Source organism: Bufo bufo, chromosome 9 (assembly GCF_905171765.1).
Source record: "Bufo bufo chromosome 9, aBufBuf1.1, whole genome shotgun sequence".
Taxonomy (NCBI): Eukaryota; Metazoa; Chordata; class Amphibia; order Anura; family Bufonidae; genus Bufo; species Bufo bufo.
This window is the reverse complement of record NC_053397.1, coordinates 50,464,456-50,489,884: the sequence shown is the minus strand read 5'-3', so window position 1 is coordinate 50,489,884 and position 25,429 is coordinate 50,464,456. Positions and strand designations below refer to the sequence as shown.

The 25,429-nt window shown below is 42.1% G+C and overlaps 1 protein-coding gene across 1 annotated transcript in view; it reads left to right on the top strand.

Moving 5' to 3' along the window:
* PLPPR5 (phospholipid phosphatase related 5) overlaps nt 1-25,429 on the top strand; it is a 303,783-nt gene that overhangs the window by 134,955 nt on the left and 143,399 nt on the right. Inside the window, exon 2 of the mRNA XM_040408734.1 lies at nt 18,424-18,556. Within this exon, the coding sequence (XP_040264668.1) occupies nt 18,424-18,556 (133 nt within the window). The remainder of the gene's footprint in view (nt 1-18,423; nt 18,557-25,429) is intronic.

The window sequence follows — 25,429 nt, the reverse complement described above, 5'->3', positions numbered from 1 at the left end:
GCTGCCTGGCAGCCCCTGATCTCTTATAGGGGGCTATGATATGCACAATTAACCCCTCAGGTGCAGCACCTGAGGGGTTAATTGTGCGGATCACAGCCCCCTGTAAGAGATCGGGTGCTGCCAGGCAGCAGGGGGCAGTCATGTACACAGTTTGTAGTATATTCTAACTAGAAGCGTCCCCATCACTATGGGAACGCTTCTGTGTTAGAATATACTGTCGGATATGAGTTTTCACGAAGTGAAAACTCATCTCTGAAAAAGCTTTTATGCAGACGGATCTTCGAATCCGTCTGTATGAAAGTAATCTACGGCCACGGATCACGGACGCGGATGCCAATCTTGTGTGCATCCGTGTTCTTTCACGGACCCATTGACTTGAATGGGTCCGTGAACCGTTGTCCGTCAAAAAAATAGGACAGGTCCTATTTTTTTGACGGACAGGAAACACGGATCACGGATGCGGCTGCAAAACGGTGCATTTTCCGATTTTTCCACGGACCCAGTGAAAAAAAAATGAAAACGGCACAACTGCCACGGATGCACACAACGGTCGTGTGCATGAGGCCTAAGAATGCATGGAAGAGTTATCTGAGCTACCAGGTTTGTAGAAAAAGTAATTGGGAATCAGGCTGTAGGTTTGCTTTTTGTGTGACATGGTAGACAGCATTAAAGGGAATCTGTCCCCATGATTCATAGCTATTATCTGAAGTTATACATGAGTAGTCAAGATCAATATTTTTTTTATATTATTACTGGCCCCCATTCCCCGTTAGAGTTTACCGTACATCTGTGCTAAAAATACATTCTTGGGACTGCTGTGAATGGGCACAAGAGTCCTCTCCATTGTGTTGGCATGGCACGGTAATCTGCAGTGCAGCTTTCAGTGCTGACAGTGGGGGAACAAGGGAAGTATGAAAATAGCAAATTGTCATCTGGAGTCCTACGGTAAAGAATTACGAATCACGGTAATAGGTTCCTTTAAAGCTTGTTTCACATATGGCAGTTGTTTGCCAAATTTGCTTTACTGACATGGTTTTGGTGAAACATGTAAAACAATGTGTTTCATGTGTATAAATATATTGTAAACCCACAGCAATTTGGTGCTATGTGATACATGTAAACTCAGCCTAAGGATCTCATATTTTAGTAAATTGAGAAGTAACACAATCTGCTGAGGGAGCTTCACCGCAAAGGTATTGCACATGGTTCTATGAGCACATATTTTTTTTTTTACTAGAAATAAGCTTGAACTGTGCATTAACAAAACTTGAGAAAGTACTAGAAATATAATAGGAATATTTAATATATATAAAAAAATATGCTTGCATAAATGTGCTGTTTTCACTTTGTCTTTTTTTTTTATCAGGAGCTCTGTATGTAACAACTGTAGGTAGGAACAGGCAAGGAAAGTTAGGCTAGAACCCAGCCCGCTTTGCCTACCTACTTGTAGTACAAGCCCTAGATAGCTAGACCGCAACTGGTTAACGGTACTTACGCTATTTAAGTGCATAGACGAACAACAAACAAAGACAGATAAACACAATACCAGAGTCATATGTAAAAGGGTCAGAACCAGACAGGCTATGCAGTTCCAAATGAGAGACAGAGTGGTCAGAAGACTAGCTGGCGTCAGAAGCACCAGCAATCCAATAAGGCACAGGAACGAGAACCAGGAACACAGCTAGTGAGTCCAAAGACTACCACTGGTAATGGTGTATGGCCAGGGAAGAATTTAAATAGAGGGTATAGTCCCTGGATCAGAACCTGATAGGCCATGATAGGCGCTCCATTAGTCAGAAACAGATCATCTGATGCAAAAAACTTGTCCTTTAGGTGAAATCATTGTTTAAGAAGACACCTAAATACAACAATAAATCTGTCTCAGGACGAGAGATAGCAGTAGCCATCTCTTTTCCCACACAGCGGATGTGATTGCTGCATGGCAATGCAGCTCTTTACCTCCATTGACGAGCAGGCAATTATTGGGAAAGAACAGTTCCTTCGTGAGAATTGCCTGCTTAATTGGTGCATGCAAATGCACCTTTAATGTGCCACCAATCACCCAGTGAATGAGCAAATGCTTGTTAAGTACCAAACGCACCGTAAGTACCAAAATCATTGTTTCTGAGCAGCTGATCGTCCTGTTTAAACAGGAATCTGTGCCCAGAAACAAAGAATCTGTATGGGGATAAACAATCTTTTGTCCCCATAGAGTGGAGATGATTGCTGCATGTAAATGTAACTCTTATCTCCATCTTGGATAACAGCATGAATATTGTCATCTCCCGTGACATAATGCTATACAAATATAGTCACAAAATGTTACAGTACAATTATCACCTGCTGATTACTTATTCTAAAGCACGATCATGCTGAGATGAGAAAAATAAAAAAAAGCGTCCTTATAAGAAGTATAAGAGATATTGGAGATTTGTTTTTGTTTATTTGCCACTCAAACATACTTGCATGTGTGAAAGAGCCTTGCATTAAATGGATATAGACGCTTTCCCCCCTTCCCCGATATTCTTATCAACTGTGTGACAATTAAAAGTTAGAGAATGAATAAATCACTCAATTTCCGAGTCAGATTTTATGTGGCTAAATCGGTTGGCTGATTTAATTGGGGTCCCACTCCAAATCAATTCTACCCAAATCGAAAGTGACCTCATCGGACTGAAAATTAGTGTATGACACAGGTTTTTTCTCTCTAGTCATTTGGAAAATGGAAATTGAAATAGGATTAAGCTGCAATACCAAGCACAGCCACTATAGAATTTACGTTGCATGGTAGAGGCCACAGCATTCACCCCATACTGAGGAAAGGCTATCAATTTTTAACTGCATGCCTTTTAACCCCTTACTGACCTCCGCTGCACTTGTATGGCGCTGTCGGGTCTTTAAAGATGGTGCCATGTTTCTGCCTTTTTAAACAGCAGACATTTGGAACTAATGTCTGTGATTGGCAATAACACTGATCACAGACAGTTGACTCTTCAGATGCCTTGGTCAATTGTGACTATGGCATCTGAGGCAGACTTCCCAAAAAGCGCTGTGTTCCCCTGACACAAATGGTTCCCTAATGCATTTTCTCAAAAAAAATGTAATTCCAATTTTTAATTTGGAATTTTCCAGTTTTCCCACTACATTGTATGCAATATTAAATGGTGTCATTGGAAATTGTCCTTATTTATACTGTTATTTTTCTGACCCCACTTCCTTGACCTGCTGTTGGCACTCTCTTAGTTTTTATACACTATGCCATCTAACCCTAGCCTATTTTCTGATTATGTATATGTATTATGATCTTGTGAATTCAGACCAAATCCATATTTTCCATGTCATTGGAAATTGTCCTTATTTATACTTTTATTTTTCTGACCCCGCTTCCTTGACCTGTTGTTGGCACTCTTAATTTTTGTACACTTTGCTATCTAACCCTAGCAAATTTTCTGATTATGTATTATGATCTTGTGAATTCAGACCAAATCCATATCAGCCATGCAGTTAGGGTAGGGCCCCATTGCAAAACTGAGCACACACTAAGGCCACAGTTCCTTCTTAGATGATATAACATCTACTACCTGATCTAGCACTAGAGGAACTTACTATGTATAGATATATTTAGCTGCTGTTAAAATCAATAGAAGATTTTTAACCCCTTAGTGTCCACCCATACACCTTTTTACTGCAGTAACTAAGGGGCCCTAGGCTGAGCCGCTCGGCTCGCACATAATAGCCCAGACTGACAGGAGGCGGTCCTATCAGTGATTGACAGCTCTCTGGGTATGTACAGTCATAGAGGGAAGGCTGTCAATCACTGATAGGACCGCCTCCTTGACTTCAAAGCCCAGAATGAATAATTTTCCAGTTTTCTATAAAACTACATTAGTCTGCTTAGCTCCTCCTGCTCTATAACATGCTGCCTCCAGATTACAATGTATTTTAAATATAACTGTCACGACCGCTACCCCAGCAGCAGTCGTTTCGCACCAGACGGAGGGGAAGGGGGACCCTTATCTACGGATGGGAATAGTATGGCCACCCCTGATTAACCCTAAGCTGGCACCTGTCTGCCCTGATACCCTAGACGGGGTGTGAACCCGTGCGGCGAGCAGGATGCCTAAACCCTCCGTCACCCTAACAAAAGCCTAGAGTGGGGAAAGGCCGATGGGAGCACTAGTCACCATCACTCATGTCTAGGAGAACAGCAGGGGAAGAGAGCAACAAACAAACTATATAAGAGATAGACTTATCCAGTCACGAGCAGAGAAGGCGATCCCAAACACGACAGTCCACGCCGGACAAGAGCTCCACAGCAACACCATCAAACGATCTCCTTCCAAGGTCAGAGTAGCACTGGAAGTAAGGACTATATCTGGCAATGACTGCAAGTGAAAATGAAACTAATATAGTAGCTGGGAGTGGCAGACAGGGCTCACCTGAGAAGGAAGCCTACAAACTCCCAGTCAGGACAAAAAGGTTCACAAGGCAAAACCCAGATGACATACCCTGAACCACAGAGCAAACTCACAAGCTATCGCGAGTAGCAAGTCGCTGCGACCTTCTCCTCCCAGACCTGTCTGGATCTGTCACAGTCGTGACAATAACAGATTCCCTTTAAGTGATGGCTTATCCTCAAGATAGTACATAACTAGCTGAACAGCAGAGGTCCGGCACCCCTCACCTCCACCGATCAGGTGTTCTGCATACCTTAGTCGAGGGAAGTTTGCGCTGGAACTATACTGCACCATCAACATTGTAGTGGATAGCTCATCACTGCAGCACTGCTCCCTTTAAATTCAATGGGACCATTGCTGCAGCGACAAACTTTGTTCATGACAATGTTGACAGTGCTCTGCAGCTCCGGAGCTGACTTAAAAGAACAAAGCTACACAGAACACATGATCGGCAAGGGTGAGGGCTGTTGGACCTCTGCCGATTAGCTAGTGATATCCTAGGATAAGCCATCACTTAAATAAGGGTGGACAACCCCTTTAAATTAACACAACACAACATAATCCATTAAAATGTTATGGTTTGTTCTAACTGTGTATTTTATATGTTGAGCACTAAGTTAACTAGAGATGAGCGAATCAAAGCTGACGCAGTGGAATTCAATCCGAATTGATTTGCACCAAAGCCGAATTTCCTCACGATTTGTGGTAACGAATCAAATTTTTCCCTAAAATGGCTGCTGCACGTGTGAGGACATGGAGAAAGGAACTCTGGGAAGGTGGGATCACCCATAATGCCATGCATGCAGCCAATCAGCAGCCAGCCAACCCTGTGATGTCACAGCCCTATAAATTGCCTCAGCCATCTTGGATTCTGACATTTTCCAGTGTACTTAGTGCAGGAAGAGATGTCAGCAGGCACTAGGGACAGTGCTAGAAAAAAACTCATTGTGCTAAAAATAACGATTTACAAATGCAGGGAAAGATTATGCAAGGTGTAGGGAAAGGATAGGGAGGAATCATTCCACAGCATTTATGTTGAACAGGGTTCAGTAGGGGAGGTTACAGCCTGGGTAATAGGAACAATCCTATTACACCTTGCTGCACTAACTGGGGATCCAAATTGCTATTATACAGCTCTGTAAGTCCAGCAAACCGTTCTTATTAGGGTGCAAGTGCTGTTTGATACAGCCATTAAAAGGGTTTATTACAAGGAAATATTTCTACATCTTATTTGCCCTTGTGCAGTGCACTTGTCATGGTCTTTGGTGTGTGCCGTGACACTTTCGCCGCGCATGCTGGTTGCCGGTGGCAACTTGTTGATATGCATGTGTGTGCGCTTTCCCTTTAAGGATGTTTCCTTTCCCTGCTTTGGTGTGCACGGGGTTAAGGTGTGCTTGGTAGTTGTGGTGGGTGTGACCTCAGGCCTCCTTATATGTTGGTGTGGTGGAGCCTGAAGGTCAGTTTGATTTTGCTTCAGTCTGTGTAGGAGCTCTGTTCCCTAGCTGAATGATTATGTCTGTGTGAGCTATCCCTATTTGTTATTTTGTTTACCTTTCTCTGTTTGTTGTCCCCTCCGGTGTGTTTCTGTCATTCCTCCCCCACCTGGTGTATGTAGTTGGTGTGGGTTTTGCTTGGAGGTTTGATTGTGGTATGTGGCTCCGGAAGGGGCGTGCTTTCCCGGAGGGGTTTAAGCGAAGGGGTTTTCCAGCTTGGAGCCCCCTTTCATCACGGCTGCGGCAGGTAAGTGTGGATAGCATTGTTATGTTGCTGTTACTTACCTGCCGTACTGTTTAGCCCATGGTCTTGCATCCTGTTTGCTACTGGGCCACTGGAGACATCATTCATCCGTGGTGTAGGATGAATGGGTGGTCTCTGCCCTGTCATAAGGCCTAGGGCTTTGCAGGGATAGCAGGGTCAAAGGTTGGTGAGCATGAGCCCCCTTACCTTCTGAGGCAGCTCATGCGTTAGGAGTCTAGGGAGAGTTCAGGATTGCACTAGGAGGTGACCTGCTCCCTGTTCCCTGCTATCTGGCATTGCAGCCAATGTCATTACACAGTGGGGGGTTCTCCCCACTCCCCACCGTGACAGCACTTATATGTTCTAAAGCATGTTTTGGCTTGTATTAGTGGGTAAAAAAGGGCTTACTAGCCGTTGTATGGTGAAGTGCTAAAATTACAGCCCTTTTTGTCTTGTATTAGTGGCAAAAGTAAAATATATTTGCCTTTCAGCTTTGCAGTTATATGTTCTAAAGCCTTTTGTGGCATGTATTAGTGGCAAAAGCAAAAATATATTTGCCGTTCAGCAGTGCACTTATATGTTCTAAAGCCTTTTGTAGCATGCATTAGTGGCAAAAGAAAAATATATCTGCCGTTCAGCGGTGCAGGTATATGTTTTAAAGCCTTTTGTGGCGTCTGGCGTGTATTAGTGGCAAAAGAAAAATATATCTGCCGTTCAGCGGTGCAGTTATACGTTAGTAACATAGTAACATAGTACATAAGGCCGAAAAAAGACATTTGTCCATCCAGTTCGGCCTGTCATCCTACAAGTTGATCCAGAGGAAGGCAAAAAAACCCTGTGAGGTAGAAGCCAATTTTCCTCACTTTAGGGGAATAAAAAATTCCTTCCCGACTCCAATCAGGCAATCAGAATAACTCCCTGGATCAACGACCCCTCTCTAGTAGCTATAGCCTGTAATATTATTACACTCCAGAAATACATCCAGGCCCCTCTTGAATTCCTTTATTGTACTCACCATCACCACCTCCTCAGGCAGAGAGTTCCATAGTCTCACTGCTCTTACCGTAAAGAACCCTTTTCTATGTTTGTGTACAAACCTTCTTTCCTCCAAACGCAGAGGATGTCCCCTCGTCACAGTCACAGTCCTGGGGATAAATAGATGATGGGATAGATCTCTGTACTGCCCCCTGATATATTTATACATAGTAATTAGATCTCCCCTCAGTCGTCTTTTTTCTAACGTGAATAACCCTAATTTTGATAATCTTTCAGGGTACTGTAGTTGCCCCATTCCAGTTATTACTTTAGTTGCCCTCCTCTGGACCCTCTCCAGCTCTGCTATGTCTGCCTTGTTTACAGGAGCCCAGAACTGTACACAGTACTCCATGTGTGGTCTGACCAGTGATTTGTAAAGTAGTAGGAATATGTTCTCATCACGGGCATCTATGCCCCTTTTGATGCAACCCATTATCTTATTGGCCTTGGCAGCCGCTGCCTGACACAGTTTTTTGCAGCTTAGTTTGCTGTTTATTAAAATTCCTAGATCCTTTTCCATGTCAGTGTTACCGAGTGTTTTACCATTTAGTATGTACGGGTGACTTGCATTATTCCTTCCCATGTGCATAACTTTACATTTCTCAGTGTTAAACCTCATCTGCCACTTATCTGCCCAAGCCTCCAATCTATCCAGATCCCTCTGTAGTAGTATACTGTCCTCTTCAGTGTTAATTACTTTACACAGTTTAGTGTCATCTGCGAAAATTGATATTTTACTATGCAAGCCTTCTACAAGATCATTAATAAATATATTGAAAAGAATAGGGCCCAATACTGACCCCTGAGGTACTCCACTAGTGACAGTGACCCAATCTGAGTATGTACCGTTAATAACCACCCTCTGTTTTCTATCATTGAGCCAGTTACTTACCCACTTACAGACGTTTTCTCCGAGTCCGAGCATTCTCATTTTATATACTAACCTTTTATGAGGTACAGTGTCAAATGCTTTGGAGAAGTCCAGATACACGACATCCATTGATTCGCCGCTGTCAAGTCTAGTACTTACCTCCTCATAGAAACTGATTAAATTAGTTTGACATGACCGATCCCTCACGAAGCCATGCTGATATGGCGTTATTTGCTTATTTCCCATAAGATGCTCTAACATAGCATCTCTCAGAAAACCTTCAAACAGTTTACCCACAACAGATGTTAAACTTACCGGCCTATAGTTTCCAGGCTCTGTTTTTGGACCCTTTTTGAATATTGGCACCACATTTGCCATGCGCCAATCCTGTGGGACATTCCCTGTCAGTACAGAGTCCGCAAATATCAGAAATAAGGGTCTGGCTATGACATTACTTAATTCCCTTAGGATACGGGGGTGTATGCCATCCGGTCCTGGCGATTTGTCTATTTTGATTTTTTTAAGTCGCTGTTGTACTTCTTCCTGGGTCAGACAGGACACTTTTAATGGCGAATTTATTTCAGTATTCAGCATTTCATCTGACAGTTTATTTTCCTCAGTGAATACATTGGAGAAAAAAATATTTAACAGCTTTGCTTTCTCCTCGTCGCTCTCTGCGACTCCCCCCTCATTACTCTTTAAAGGGCCGACACCTTCAGATTTATACTTTTTAACATTTATATAATTGAAGAACATTTTAGGGTTAGTTTTACTCTGTTTGGCAATTAATCTCTCGGTCTCTAGTTTGGCCGCTTTTATTTGTTTTTTACATGTTCTGTTTTTTTCCTTATAGTTTTTCAGTGCTTCCGTGCTACCCTCCTGTTTTAGGGTTTTATATGCTTTCTTTTTGTCATTTATTGCTTTCTTTACAGTTCTGTTTATCCACATTGGTTTCTTTTTGTTCCTTAACCTTTTATTCCCATACGGTATGTACCTCTCACAATGAGATTTTAGGATGTTTTTAAAGATATCCCATTTTTCGGCTGTATTTTTATTTTTGAGGACTTTGTCCCAGTTAGTTAGGCCTATGGCCTCTCTTAGTTGGCTAAATTTAGCTTTTTTGAAGTTTGGTATTTTTGTTTCTCCCTGTAGAAACGCTCTTTTGAATGATAATTGGAAGGTTATTACTTTATGGTCACTATTTCCCAGGTGTCCCCCAACCTGCACGTCTGTTGTTCTGTCAGGTCTATTGGTTAATATTAAGTCCAGTATGGCCGTCCCTCTAGTCGGGTCCTGAACCAGTTGGGAGAGATAATGGTCTTTGGTTATTGCCAAGAATCTGTTTCCTTTATGAGATATACAAGTTTCAGTTTCCCAGTCTATATCTGGGTAGTTGAAGTCCCCCATAATAACCACCTCATTATGATTTGCCGCCTTGTCTATCTCGTTTAGTAGTAGATTTTCTGTGGACTCTGGTATATTAGGTGGTTTATAGTAGACTCCTATTAGTAATTTATTGTTGTTTTTAGCTCCATGTATCTCTACCCACAGTGACTCCACATGTTCATGTCCCTCACTTATATCTTCACGGAGTGTGGGCTTTAGACAAGATTTTACATAAAGGCAGACCCCTCCACCTCTCCGGTTTTGACGATCCTTTCTGAACAGACTGTAACCTTGTACATTAACTGCCCAGTCATAGCTATCATCCAGCCATGTCTCAGTTATTCCCACTATGTCATAGTCCTCCTCACACATCACTAATTCCAGTTCACCAGTTTTATTAGTCAGACTTCTGGCATTAGTATACATACATATGAGAGGTTTATGTATATTTTTTACCCTACACCTTTCCTTCTGAACTGTTCTTGTCCCTCCTTCCATTTCTCCCCCAGTCCCACTACCTTGCCCCCGGTCTCTATCTGCACTATCTTCCCCTTCTATAGTGTAATTACCCTCCCCCCCAGTCCCTAGTTTAAACACTCCTCCAACCTTCTAGCCATCTTCTTCCCCAACACAGCTGCTCCTTCCCCATTGAGGTGCAGCCCGTCCCTACGATAGAGGCTGTAGCCGACAGCGAAGTCGGCCCAGTTCTCCAGGAACCCAAACCCCTCCATCCTACACCAGTTCTTGAGCCACTTGTTAATTTCCCTAATCTCCCGCTGCCTTTCTTGTGTGGCCCGTGGTACCGGTAGTATTTCGGAAAATACTACCTTTGAGGTCCTTGCCCTAAGCTTTTGCCCTAAATCCCTGAAATCATTTTTAAGGACTCTCCACCTACCCCTAACTTTGTCATTGGTTCCGATATGGACCATGACCGCTGGATCTTCTCCAGCCCCTCCCAGTAATCTGTCAACCCGATCCGCGATATGTCGAACTCTAGCGCCAGGAAGACAGCACACTGTTCGGCGATCACGGTCTTTGTGACAGATTTCCCTATCTGTTCCCCTAATAATTGAGTCTCCCACTACCAGCACCTGTCTGGCCTGCCCTGCTCTCCTGGTCCCCTGCTTACCGGAGCTGACATTCCCCTGACTGGCAGAGGAAGTGTCCGGCTGCGGCAGTGCCGTCCCTGGACTGACATCCCCCTCATCTGCCAAACGTGCAAACTTGTTGGGGTGTGTCAGATCAGGGCTAGCCTCCCTGGCACTCTTCCCTCTACCCCGCTTTCTAAATGTTACCCAGCTAGCTACCTCACTTTCCTCAGCCTCCTCTCTGTCACCCTCTCCCTCATCTACCCCAAAGAGTGCTTGCTCGGTGAGAAGCAAACTTTTTTGCAAATTGTCAATGCCTCTCAGTGTTGCAACTTGCCCATTTAGAGACTCGATTAGCGATTCCAAACGGGTAATTTGCTCACATCTTGAACAAAGAAATTCACCCTGGAACGGCTGTTCCAGGACTGCATACATCATGCAAGATGTGCACTGGACTGCGTTGTCAATTGTGCAACACATACTAAATGGGGATTACACCACAAAAGAAAAAAATACAATACAATGTAGTAATAATATACAGGCTAATTGCAGTCCCCCTCCGAAGTCCCTGAATCTAAAGTCACTTAATCTTAAGTCACACACTTACACAACCACACTTAATCAACCACGCGTCGCGGTCAAACTCGCGTTATATATCTGCTTATATTAATATAAATGCGGCTCACTGCACCAGCCTGGTTTGCTTCCCCTCTGGAATCAAAAAGGCTGTGCTGTTCTTACTGCTGAGTTTTTAAAGTCTCCTAATTAGACAGCCACACCCTAATTAAACAGCCACACCCTAATTGCTCACCTGTGCAACCCCTGGAGAAAAAAAAAAAAAAAGTGTTATCACAGCACAAAATACAGTCAAACACAGCCACTTATCAATGTCCACAAATAATTTAGCTCTCAGATACTCCCTCACTTAATCTTAAGTCACACACTTACACAACCACACTTAATCAACCACGCGTCGCGGTCAAACTCGCGTTATATATCTGCTTATATTAATATAAATGCGGCTCACTGCACCAGCCTGGTTTGCTTCCCCTCTGGAATCAAAAAGGCTGTGCTGTTCTTACTGCTGAGTTTTTAAAGTCTCCTAATTAGACAGCCACACCCTAATTAAACAGCCACACCCTAATTGCTCACCTGTGCAACCCCTGGAGAAAAAAAAATAAAAAAAAGTGTTATCACAGCACAAAATACAGTCAAACACAGCCACTTATCAATGTCCACAAATAATTTAGCTCTCAGATACTCCCTCACTTAATCTTAAGTCACACACTTACACAACCACACTTAATCAACCACGCGTCGCGGTCAAACTCGCGTTATATATCTGCTTATATTAATATAAATGCAGCTCACTGCACCAGCCTGGTTTGCTTCCCCTCTGGAATCAAAAAGGCTGTGCTGTTCTTACTGCTGAGTTTTTAAAGTCTCCTAATTAGACAGCCACACCCTAATTAAACAGCCACACCCTAATTGCTCACCTGTGCAACCCCTGGAGAAAGAAAAAAAAAAAAGTGTTATCACAGCACAAAATACAGTCAAACACAGCCACTTATCAATGTCCACAAATAATTTAGCTCTCAGATACTCCCTCACTTAATCTTAAGTCACACACTTACACAACCACACTTAATCAACCACGCGTCGCGGTCAAACTCGCGTTATATATCTGCTTATATTAATATAAATGCAGCTCACTGCACCAGCCTGGTTTGCTTCCCCTCTGGAATCAAAAAGGCTGTGCTGTTCTTACTGCTGAGTTTTTAAAGTCTCCTAATTAGACAGCCACACCCTAATTAAACAGCCACACCCTAATTGCTCACCTGTGCAACCCCTGGAGAAAGAAAAAAAAAAAAAAAGTGTTATCACAGCACAAAATAAAGTCAAACACAGCCACTTATCAATGTCCACAAATAATTTAGCTCTCAGATACTCCCTCACTTAATCTTAAGTCACACACTTACACAACCACACTTAATCAACCACGCGTCGCGGTCAAACTCGCGTTATATATCTGCTTATATTAATATAAATGCAGCTCACTGCACCAGCCTGGTTTGCTTCCCCTCTGGAATCTTTTTGTGGTGTGTAGTAGTGGAAAAATAAAATATATATTTGCCGTTCTGCGGTGCAGTTATATGTTCTAAAGCTTTTTGTGGCGTGTATTAGTGGAAAAAGAAAAAATATATTTGCCATCCAGCTTTGCATTTATATGTTCTAAAGCCTTTTGTGGCGTGTATTAGTGGCAAAAGCAAAAATATATTTTCCATTCAGCAGTGCACTTATATGTTCTAAAGCCTTTTGTGGCGTCTGGCGTGTATTAGTGGCAAAATAAAAATTATATTTGCCGTTCAGCGGTGCAGGTATATGTTCTAAAGCCTTTTGTGGCGTCTGGCGTGTATTAGTGGCAAAAGAAAAATATATCTGCCGTTCAGCGGTGCAGTTATACTTTCTAAAGCTTTTTGTGGTGTGTATTAGTGGAAAAAGAAAAAATATATTTGCCGTTCAGCTTTGCAGTTATATGTTCTAAAGCCTTTTGTGGCGTGTATTAGTGGCAAAAGCAAAAATATATTTGCCGTTCAGCAGTGCACTTATATGTTCTAAAGCCTTTGGTGGCGTGTATAAGTGGAAAAAAATAAGGGCCTTTTTGCCATTTAGCGGTGCAGTTATATGTTCTAAAGCCCTTTTTTGTGTGTATTAGTGGGGGAAAAAAGGGCTTATTAACCGTCGTGTGGTGAAGTGAGAAAATTACTGACTTTTTGGGGTTTTTGTAATTCCCTTTTTATTTATTTATTTGATCTAACAGTATGTAAGACAGAGACGTGCCAGGCCCTGCACAGGGGAGTTGCAGAGGCCTAAATGTTTCTGGAGCAGGCACAGGTCGCAGCAAAGTAAGGGGTGTGGCAGCAGGAGTCGCAGCGAGAGCCCTGAGCTCCCGGTGTCATCTAGCAGTCGTGTATTGACTAACAACCCAGAGGTTCTTGAATGGTTGACTCGGTCATCCACTTCGTCCCAAGTGATATCAGACACACCCATCCAAGAGTCGGTGGGTTCGTCGGACACAACCCTTAGTTGCCATGGCCCGGGAGCAGGCCCTGTGCCCTCACATGTCCTCAACCTGCCTATTTCCTTTTCTGTTCCCTCAACCAGACAAGTATTATATGCTATGAGCTCTGGCAGTGCAGCAGATACTGGGCAGGTCCTGGTCAGTAGTCAGGACTTTTGTTGTCTCTGGTATCAGCCATTCCTCCAGCCTGAAGGTGGATGAAGAAAACCATCAATACGACCCTTCTCCTGAATGAGCCACCAAGGATGGACAGAAAGAAGATCAGCAGAAGAATATTAGATCTCACCTTGGAGATCATCTCCCTGCTGATCGGAGAGGAGTACACAATAGTGAAGAAGACTTTGAGGGACTGTGTGACTCCCATCATCCATCTCCAGGAGTCAGGAGGGCGGAGCAGGACCCCTCACACCATCACAGAGCCTTTCCTTCACCCACTAATGCAAGGTATTATATGCTGTGGGCTCAGCTCCACTATAAAGCGAGGATGAGCTACTAGAGGACAGTCAGCAGCTACTGGTTAGCCAAGATGTGGAGGAGACATCCACTACTTCCTCCGGTAGGCAGGCAAGTAGTGATGAGAAGAGTGGCATGGGAGCTGATGTTGCGAGCGGTCAGGCTCCTGACCCAGAGACGGTTGAGTAGGACATCAGTGACGTGCAGACAGTACTCGATGATGATGATGTAGTTGATCGCACTTGGGATCTGGGGCTTCATCATCATTGGAAGAAGAGGGTGGCAGCTTGCCATTGAGGCAGCGGCAGAGTCAGCAAGTCGCTAGCGTGGCCAGGAGTCAGCAGGGTGGTAGCAGTGGGAGGTTGGGAGCCAAACTTGCCCAGGGTAGACCTCCCACTTCGCAGGAGCCTACCTGCCCGGGAAGTAGCGGTGCATAGGGTAACGGAGGCAGCGGCGGTAGCAGTCAGTCAGTTTGTGGTATTGGGGGAAAAAAATCACCTACTCGGCGGTGTGGCAGTTTTTTGTTAAGCCGCAGAAGGAGGTGAACATGGCCATATGTAGAATCTGTCGGCAGAAGGTGAAGTGTGGCCAGGGTGGCAATGTTGGCACCACGGCCCTGTGTCAACAAATTCAGCGTCACCATAAAGTGGCCTGGGAGAAGCGTGGCTCTGATGTGGTGGTCCAGCCTGCTGCAGCAACCGCTGCATTACCCAGTGGCACGCAGCAGATTTCAGGCAGTCAAGGCTCCACCACCTAAGCCGAAAGGAGCTGTCTGTCCTTTCCCATCATCTGCTGGTGCTGATGCTCCTGCCCCTCCTCGTCAGTCATTCCATCAGCAATCGTTCACCGAAGCGATTGCCAAGAGACAACAGTATGAGTGTACTCATCCAACGGCTCAGAAGCTGAACGTGCTCCTGTCCAAGTTGCTGGTGCTGCAGTCCCTCCCTTTCCAAGTGGTGGACTGTGCACAGCATGGCGGTGTCAGGCTGTTCTACACCTCGTTTACTTGGGCGAACTGAGTCACACAGGGGAAGCACTGCTCCGTGTCCTTCATCAAGAAATTGAATCCTGGCTTTTTCCGCGACAACTGAAAATCGGAACTATGGTGACCGACAACGGGAAAAACATGGTGTTGGCACTGCATCAAGGAGGGCTGAGCCATGTGCCCTGCATCGCACACATGTTCAATCTGGTTGTCAAGCAGTTCCTGAAGTCTTCCACCCATCTGCGAGACATCCTAAAAATGGCCAGGAAACTTTGCATGCACTTCAGCCACTCGTACACCGCAAAGCACACCCTCCTTGAACTGCAGTGGCAGAATGGCATCCCCCAACATAGGCTGATATGCAACGTTTCCACCCGTTGGAATTCCACCCTCCATATGTTGGACCGAATATACGAACAGAGAAAGGCCATAAACAATTTCTTTATGATCCAAGCGGACAGGAGTGCTCCCCCTGTTTAACTTTGATGTCAGCCAGTGGAAGCTCATGCGTGACACCTGCCATTTGCTCAGGCCCTTTGAGGAGGCCACGTTATTTGTCAGTTGCCAGGACTACGGGATGAACAACGTCATTCCAATGCTTCATGTTCTGGAACAGATGTTGGTAAATCTGGCTGGTCAGGGGACTGGAGACGTGGCGCCTAGATCTCACGGCCGCATGAGTAATTTTCTTCATTACCAGCCTGTCTGGTGCAGACAGAGGGAAACCCCTATTTTCCCAGCCTTTCTTGTTCTCACCCAGCTTTACACCATTTTAATGGCCCTCATATGGCACTCTGACAGCTCCACTGCCACACTTATTAGTACAGTAAGTCTATGGAACAAGCAACTCATCTAAATTTGCCCGAATTCATGTCATTTTTACTGATTTACTTAATATTTTCCAAGAAATACAAGGTTATATCAAAACAGAAAAACATCTATGTAAGGCAATCTTCTGCTGTTTGCTCATGTCAAATGCTTGCTCTAATCTATTCAATGTCAAGAACAAATGAAGTGTTTACCAAGAAGTCGTACAGAAGCCCCTGTAAGAAGCGAGATGTGGCACTGCGACAATAACAGTACAAGCCCAGTAATCTTCCCAATTAAAGTGACACACTCCGATTTAAACACGAGATTTACTTTGGTGTGAATTGTTAAGTGCAGCATTTTCATCTGTTAAAAAATATAATAATGAGTAGGCGGCCGTTATCATATTGCATATAGCAACCATTGTTTGACATCATAATTTAGCACAATTTTAGCACAAAAGATGCCTAGCTTGGGTCTAAAAGGGGCTACATTATATAGGACATTTATGGCATATCGATAGGATATGCCATAAATGTTCTATAGGTGCAGATCCGGCCTCTTGGACCTGCTACTATCCCAAGAATTTCGCCCCCACTGTGAACTGAGAGGATATCAAGCATTCACAACGTCCTCTCTATTCCTTGCTGTGGGACTTCCAAAATGAACTGAGCCAGTGCTCTTTTTTTTTTTTAAGTCCCATAGCAGTGAATGGAGAGTGGCCAGGCTTACTCAAAACTTCAGGGCCCTGTTCTTGAGATAGAAGCAGAAGCGGGACCTGAACCTATTGAACATTTACAGCATATCCCATCCTATCAATATGCAATAAATGTTCCAGATGGAAATATTTGCTTAAAGACAGAACAGGAGTTTATTTTTTTTTCTCATCTGCATATTCAGAAAGTTTTTTTTTATTCAGTTGTATATTTTAATGGAGATATTTTTGTGGTACATATAATGCATTGAATAACTTTTGTACATTTTATTTGCAGGGAAAGGGGGGGGAGGAAGCAAAAAAAACCCCCAGCAATTATGCATTGTTTTTTTGGGATCTATTTTTTCTGTCATTAATTGAGGAATATGAGTAATTTGTAACTCTATTTTACCGGTTGTTGCAGTTATGACAACACCATATGTTATGGCCATTGTTATATTTTACTACTTTTGCCTTAAAACCCTTTTTTAAGTTCCATAACATTCTTATGCAGATGATGTAGCTTTGTGATGGCTTCTTTTTTCACAGTAACCCCTTTAGTTTTCATTGTTACTTTTTTGGCTACATACCATGTTTTGATTACTGTTTATTCTTATTTTGGGGAGGCAGGATGAACAAGAAGCCGCTATCTTGGCAATGCTATTTAGGGTTTCTTTATGGCTTATATCATGCAAGATAAATAATAAGTTAATTTTATAGTACAGGTCGGTAGGAATGTAGTCATTATAATGATGTACTTTTTTTCCCTTTACTTTTTAATAATAAAATATAAGGAAAATATTTTCTTCTTTTTCTGAATTGTTTTCAACATGTTATCAGACATTAACCATGCTTTGATCACTTAGTCTCTGTTACATGGCAGACCTAGAGGATGACCCCCGGCAACCATAGCAACCCAAATGAACATGTTGTGGTGGAGACATTAGGCTTACCGAGGGAGCCCCCATCCTCTGTAAACCCACTTAGGTGTTGCAGTCAGCATTGACTATGGCATCTGAGTGGTTAAATACAGTAGCTGGGATGGGAGTATGTTACAGTGAACTCACTGTGGCTGGCATGGGTGCAACTACTCAGTCTTTACCATACCTGTGCCGTAATAGAGAAAAGAGGGACTACCCACTTCCAAAGCCACTACATTATGACATGTTGTGGGAAGGGGTTAAAGGGGCTGTACTGGACTAATGCATTGACCACCAATCCTGAGGAAAGGAGGAAAGGCCATAAATGTTTGATCTATGAGGTGAAAACCTTAGGACTAGAGATAAACGAATCATTCAAAATTAGATTCAGGTTTTATTCAGCTCCACATGATTCTATTTGTGTACGACACCCTGAGGTCCCCTAGGACTTATGGTTTTTCTCTTAAGTCTTTCACTTTTTTCTTTATTCTTTTATTTTTTTCCTCTCTATCTCTCTCCCTGAAATTCACCTAAATTAAATCATAAAAAATTCTGATTCACATGCAACTCAAATTTGATTCATTTAGATTCGCTCATCTCTACTTCGGACCCCTGACCATCATTGTGCTACAAAAGTGCTTAAAAAACGTAGCCGCACGATCAATAGAAAGCATGGACAAGGATGGTTAAATGGTTGAATTGATTAATTGATAATTTGGAGCCATGTAAACAGCCTATGCATAACCGTCAAATATCAGACCTGTCATGAAGTAGTTAACCTGCATTAAACTAATTTTGGAAGTGCATGTGTGAGCGGATAATTACTGGATCTGCCAAGCAGAGCACCAATTAAAAGTTGCTGATATGATTCCTAAATAGGTATCTTTTTTCTTATGTTTCCTTTTTAGATAATCGTTGGAGAAACTGTAGTCTTTTGCCTACAGGTAGCGACGAGAGACTTTGAGAACCAGGAAAAAACTCTTTTAACTGGAGACTGTTGCTATATTAATCCACTGGTGCGGAGAACTGTCAGATTCCTTGGTAAGATTTTTTTACTTTGATGTTTTCATGTAATGGTGAATTTTAAAGACATGTACTTCTGTCAAGTGTTACTCTTGAACCTTTTCTATATTTAGACTTTTATTTAATAATCTGACGTTTGGATCATATTTTCCAAGCAATTAAGGCTCCCTCTCTACTGTAGGGAATGTACTGTAGATAGACGTGATTTATTGAACAATCGTCATGTTTTACACATGACTGAGATTCTTGTAAACAGCCATATATACATTGCAAACAAACATTATCTGTTGTTAACTAAATGGTTAACTTTTTGTAACTGTGAAACTAGCATGTGTGGTAATAATTGAACCTCAAAGTATGTATAGGTTATACTGATAACCAATGTCTATGTGTAAGGACTCATAAAGTCCCTGTGGTTGCTTATTATCGAGATCTGTAATTCGGTGGCCAATGGAACATGGTATATTATTATTATATGGAATCTTCTACAGTACAGTAAGGCTCTGTAGATTAGTAAATAACCATTATTATTTTTTTAAACATTCTAAACTCAGATTTGTCCCAAAAAATTACATTTTGAAGTCTGGCTTCACATGCACAGTTAAAGGGGTTCTCCGGAAATTAAGAAAATGAAAATACTTAAATGTTACTTTATAATAAATATATTCCCAAATACCTTTCATTAGTTAGAGTGGCTAGTTTTGTCTACGGAGCAATCACTAGGAGAAATAAAATAGCCACCGTCCTACCAGTACACACAGAACCTGTCCTAATCACACGGGAGGACAAGCTACTTCACAACACTGAGCTGAAGACCTGCCTCATTCTCCTCTCAGCTCTGTGGGAATGGAAATGATGGGGAGACATGAAGTACAGAGAGGAGGGTGGGGGTAATGAGCAGCAGCACTTGTATGCAGTCTCCATTACCACAGCTCCATATCACCACAGCCTGTCATGTCCATCTTCTTTGTACTCATCTGTATTCAGGATCATAATCACTGACAAGCAGAGCAGAGAGGAGGATGAGGCAGCTATTTACCTCAGTGTTGTGAAGTAACTTTTCCTCCTGTGTGATTAGGACAGGTTCTGTGTGCACTGGTAGGACAGCAACCATTTTGTTTCCCCTGATTGCTCCCCCGACAAAACGAGCCATAATAAATAATGAAAGGTATTTGGAAATATATTTATTATAAAGTAATATTTGAGTATTTTCATTTTCTTAATTCCCGGAAAACCCCTTTAATAATGTAGCTGTTTGAGCCCAATCTATAGGTGGGTCCAGCAGAAAGGAAAAGTGTAAGCCTTTCGTTTCATTTCCTATTCCTTTTGAATCCACTTCTGCCTTTGGTAAAAAAAAAAAAACTGCACCAAGAACTTTAGCTCTTTTTCTAAAAACAATGGGTTAGATTTATTTAAGGCTTTATGCTTCTATTAGGGTTAAAAAAAATGCACTTCATGGTAATCACCATACTTACTCTATAATTTGTGACTTTTTGAACTTTTTGAAAAGTGGTAATAAAGGTTGGTAGGGCTTAGCGGAAGTTCAAAAGCAACCCAATGGGTTAACTATAATTTGCACCAGCTCATAGCAGGAAAATAATATTTTCTAGGGCATGCACTGATAGAAGATGTGCCAAATTAATTAAGAGGCATAGCCTCTTAATAGGTTCAGCAGACTTTACTACAACAGCCTTTAAACTAAGGGGGTAATGGATCAAGATCCAACTTTTGACCCTTTTTGTAATGGTGCGCCTGTTTGGTTTGAATCGACTTTTTACAACAAATGTAAAAAAAAAAGTATATTTGTTACATTTTTCACATGAATGATATTGTGATTTCTCTGTATTGGATAATGTATCACATGCACTGTGCCAGAAAGGTGGAGTGATTTTGCATGTTTTGTCGCTGGTCTAGACATTTGCATCAGTCTATCAAGTATTTGCACCATTTCTAATGTGGCTTGCACCATGCCTGAAGGTTTACTGATGGCTCTATGTTTTTATCTTTGTGCCTTTTTGTAAAAAGTTGCAAAAAAGAAAAAAGTGTACTCCAGTTCCCTGGTGGTGTACAAACTAATAGAACCTTTGTAATAAATAAAGATTAGACTTTAGACTGAGAAAACATGTCATTTGTTTGACCGATATAAGAATTGTCATGCAACATTTTTTAAAAGCTTTGTACAACTTTGAGGGCATTTTTTTTAAATTATTGCATTGTACCTATTTTGATCTAAAAAATTTTTTTAATTGGTCTTTATTAAAAATTTGCAATCCTTTTTGTCTATATAGCAGAAATGCTGTAGCAGCCTGTGGATTTCCTGTCTTTTCCGTCATTTGGGAAGCTGATGGGCTCCTTTTCTCTGCTCTTTGACATTAATGACTCATTATAGCTTAGTTCTTATTTTAGTGATAAGAATGTGGTTTAATAAGTGTGTATGACCTCTTAGTTGTTTAGAGATAAGGTTTATTGGATGACCCGTACAAAGTGAAAGTAGCAGTCACACAATTAGAAAAAAAGTTAACCCTTGTGAGAGAATGGCTCAATATTTTGAATAAAAGCCAATTGAAAATGTGATTTTTAGCCAAAAATAATCATAAACAAAAATTGCCTTCGAAAGGTGTACATAGTCTTTAATTTCTTTCACAACCAAGCAGTCAAAATGTCACATTCTGATGCATTACCTCTTAAAGTCTTATCTTACAGTATTTGTTACAAGGGTTCCATCAGTTTGTACATCACCAGGCTAAAAAAAATTCTGTACCCCCAAAACATTTGTCCACACTTCAGTAAATGTAAACTGCCAGGCTTGTTGCAGACTACCCTAAAAATGGAGCAAATACTTCATAATTGTGGTGCAATTGCCTACTCCATAGGCAAAACTGGCAACATAACTCTACTTTTTAGCACAGCAGATTTGATAATGTTCTCCTTAGGCTGGCATAGGAAGTGCCAGTCATGGTAAATCTGTCCCTTTGTGTTTGAAACCCTCCTCGGGTCAAAACTTGCGAATGAGTGTCATTGATTCTGTCAGAGAACAAAAAATAAATTTCATATTAACTCTTTATTGCAACTATATTGTTAAAGTTACTCCCAGCAAAGATATAAGATTTTATACTTTTTGATTGGACATACATCTGCAACTGCGGTAAAAATAGATATGAAAATATTCAAAATGTTCAAAATACTGAGGTTGGCAGTCATATATAAGTCATGTGTCTACAAGATGGGCATTTGCAATGACAGGCTGTCAGCTGGGATATACTGAAGGCGTCGATCGCATTTCTGTGTTATTTTCAAGTCTGTGAAAAAAGCGTCCTTGTTTCATCCGTGAAGGATCCATGTTTGCTCTGTGTGTGCGCTTTTTTTAGCTTCTGTGTGTCATCCATAATGCAGCTGAAAATTTATTTCCAGAGCATCTCCTATTAGTCTTCAGTGAAAAACGGACGCACCACAGATGGCACACGGATGCCATTCGTGTTGTGTCTGTTATTTTCACAGACCCATAGGCTTCAATTGGCATGTTTGGCTTGCATCGCGGCCCAAAGTAGTGCTTGTCTCTCACGGTCAGTAAAAAAAATACTGATGTGCGAACAGATACATTCAAATCAATGGGTACGTGTGCTGTCGGCAGAAAATAAGGGCAGCAGACGTCAGTGAAAAATGGAAATGTGGACGAGGCCTAACCTTGGCATTCAGTTTATTTGCATCTTTATTACACTGTCCCAGTTGGCGCATTCTAAAACAGTGTCATGCTATTGCTTTGGTGGGATAAAATAGTGTTCATATTGCTGAAGAAATAATGCCAACAAGCAGAGCCTGCCATACAGCTAAAACAACAAATCAATGCAACATCAAATATTAAAATGTGTACATGACATTTTTTTCCTTTAGAGTTGTTTTCACAGCTCTAGTGTTAATTCCATTAGTTTTAATCAGCAAAGGCAAGCCAAAAAAAAATGGTGGCACATGCAGTCTCTTCTCCAGTAGGAAAAGCAGAGTCTCTGTGCCTGCCCTGCTACTTCAAACAGCAGCGCAGACGTGAGATTGTCAGGGCCAGCCAAAATATCTGATCCTGTCAATCGAGCAGCAGAGAAAGCATTGTTAGTAGTGATGAGTGAAGGATTTAAAAATTTGCTTTGGCTGCTTCGCCGAATTTTACAAAAAAAAACTGATTCATGACACAAAGTGCATTTCTTTGTAAGTAGTGGGTGCAATGACAGGGAGCCGTGATTGTGCCGCTCCCCATCATTGTACCCCTCAGATGCCGCTTTCATACATGATCGTCATCATCCTATAGCAATAATACAGTGTAAAACAAACTTACCTGGTTTGTTTGCAATGGGTCAGTTTCCGCTATCTTGCCTGTAGGTCTGGCGCGAAATGTCGTGCAGCCCGAGATGACATCATCATGCCAGACACCGTGGTGATGTCATACGTCACCATGCATAGGATTTCGGCCAAAACCCTCAAGCAAGATGGTGGCGGGCAGCCCGTCGCTGGCAAATGGATCAGGTAAGTATTATTTCTATAATTTTTTTTTACACTATTTCAGGTTGAATCAATTCGCTACAGCGAAGCATGATGAAATTCGGCTTCGCGGCAAATCAAATTTATCCTGAAATTCGGATTAAAGTCCACTTTGTGTACTTCAAATCGCTCATCACTAAGGCCTCTTTCACACGGGCGTCGCGTGTAAGGGCCGGCACGATTTTTCCGTGTGTTTTGCACTCGCGTGAGAAAAATCGGCATGTTTGGTACCCAGACCTGAACCCGGACTTCTTTACAGAAGTTCAGGTTTGGGTTAGGTGTTGTTTATATTTTATTATTTTCCCTTATAACATGGTTATAAGGTAAAATAATAGCATTCTTAAAACAGAATGCTTAATAAAATAAGGATGGAGGGGTTAAAAAAAATTAAATTAAATTAAACTCAACTCATCCACTTGTTCGCACTGCCTGGCTTCTTTTCCTTTTTCTTCTTTGATGACCTGGGAGACAAAGGACCTTTAGTGACGTCATGGCGCTCATCACATGGTCCATCACATGATCCATCACCATGGTGGTGGATCATGTGATGGACCATGTGATGAGCGCAGTAACGTCACCAAAGTCCTTTTCCTCCCAGATCATCAAAGAAGAAGAAAGAAGATGAGCCGGGCAGTGTGAACAAGTGGATAAGGGGAGTTTAATTATTATAATATTTTTTTTAACCCCTCCATCCCTAATTTACTTAGCATTCTGTATTAAGAATGCTATTATTTTCCCTTATAACCATGTTATAAGGAAAAATAATAATAATCGGATCCCCATCCCGATCATCTCCTAGCAACCCGCGTGAAAATCGCACTGCATCCACACTTGCTTGCGGATGCTTGCGATTTTCACGCAGCCCCATTCACTTCTATGGGGCCTGCTTTGAGTGAAAAACGCACAAGATAGAGCATGCTGCGATTTTCACGCAACGCACAAGTGAAAATCATTGCTCATGTGCACAGCCGCATAGAAATGAATGGCTCCAGATTCAGTGCGGATGCAATGCGTTCACCTCATGCGTGAAAGAGGCCTAACTGTTAGCTTTTATGGACACCTCGTCACAGGTGCAGAACACTGCTTGATGAGACAAATTAAGTCTTGCGAATCAATTTGCTCTTCTCTAATCAGGATGCAACTGATATATGGGAAGACACCCTACTACTACTGGCTTCTTCGAGTGGTAGGTGCGCAATGTAGAGATTATCTTTGTATCCCTACTGTACAGTATGTCATATATCATCGCCATCAAGATGTGTAATAGGCAGAATAACACTGAGGGACGTTTACTAAAGGTTTTATGCCACTATTGTGGTGTAACAAAGTTGCAAATGAGGGAAAACGCCATATTTTTCGTCATTTGTGACTTTTTAGACCTCTTGACACGTTTCTGAAATGTGTGGGACTTTTTACAGCCCGCTGAATTTGCTATAATATATATCAGAAACTGACGTAAATTATAGGTGAAGGCTTCGCAGCTCCAGTTGGCGTAGACTTTAGTTTCTGGCGCACGGACTGCCAGAGATACAACCAATGTATTAAAAGGCAGCTGCCTCTTAAGAAATTAGGGGCATCTCACTCTAGCACAGGGAGATAACGACTAGTAAACGCAAGTTTTGATAAATCTCCTCCAGTGGATCAGTTTGGCTTGAAGCATTTCTTGAAATATGCTGCTCAAGTTAAAGCGGTTGTCCTGTTTACCAAATCGGTAATCCTAAATTAAAAGGGTTCAGTCCGCCATTTATTTCCTTATCTCTTGGCCTGAGTGGAGAGTGGGTTCAAAGAGCTCTGGAAGACCATCACATAAACATCCAATTGATTTAAACAGGCAATTTGCAATGCTCAGCCTCTCCTGTGGGGGTGCTGTGGGGAAATTGAAGACTTATTATTACCAGGTTTTCCACACAGGTAACAGCTGATTGCTCGTAGTCCCATCAGGGAACACTTTGTAATCTGATTATTGTCGTGGGAGCCTTCTAATAAACAGCCATTGTACATAAGTTGTGACCTTCTGAACTATTATAGAAAAAAAGTGAAAATATGCTGTATATCATGTCTTTTGTCAAATAGCTTACTAGGTGGAATACAGCAAACAGCTTTTGTACAAGAGTGCTGCCTTCTCCTATACTGCATTTGTCATTGATGAGAGGGTAGGAAACACGTAGGGTCACTGCTTTCCTCACAAATACAGTGAACTTATAAGCATGAGTCAGCTGTATTTCTCCTAGTGAGTGATTACACAAACAGCAGTCTGTTTCGGCTAATAGCTCAGCAAATCTGTACTTATAAAGTGCTGTCCTTAAATAGATTTTCTCAGGCCGAGAAATTATGGCATATGACTAGAATGTCTAATCTGGAGGG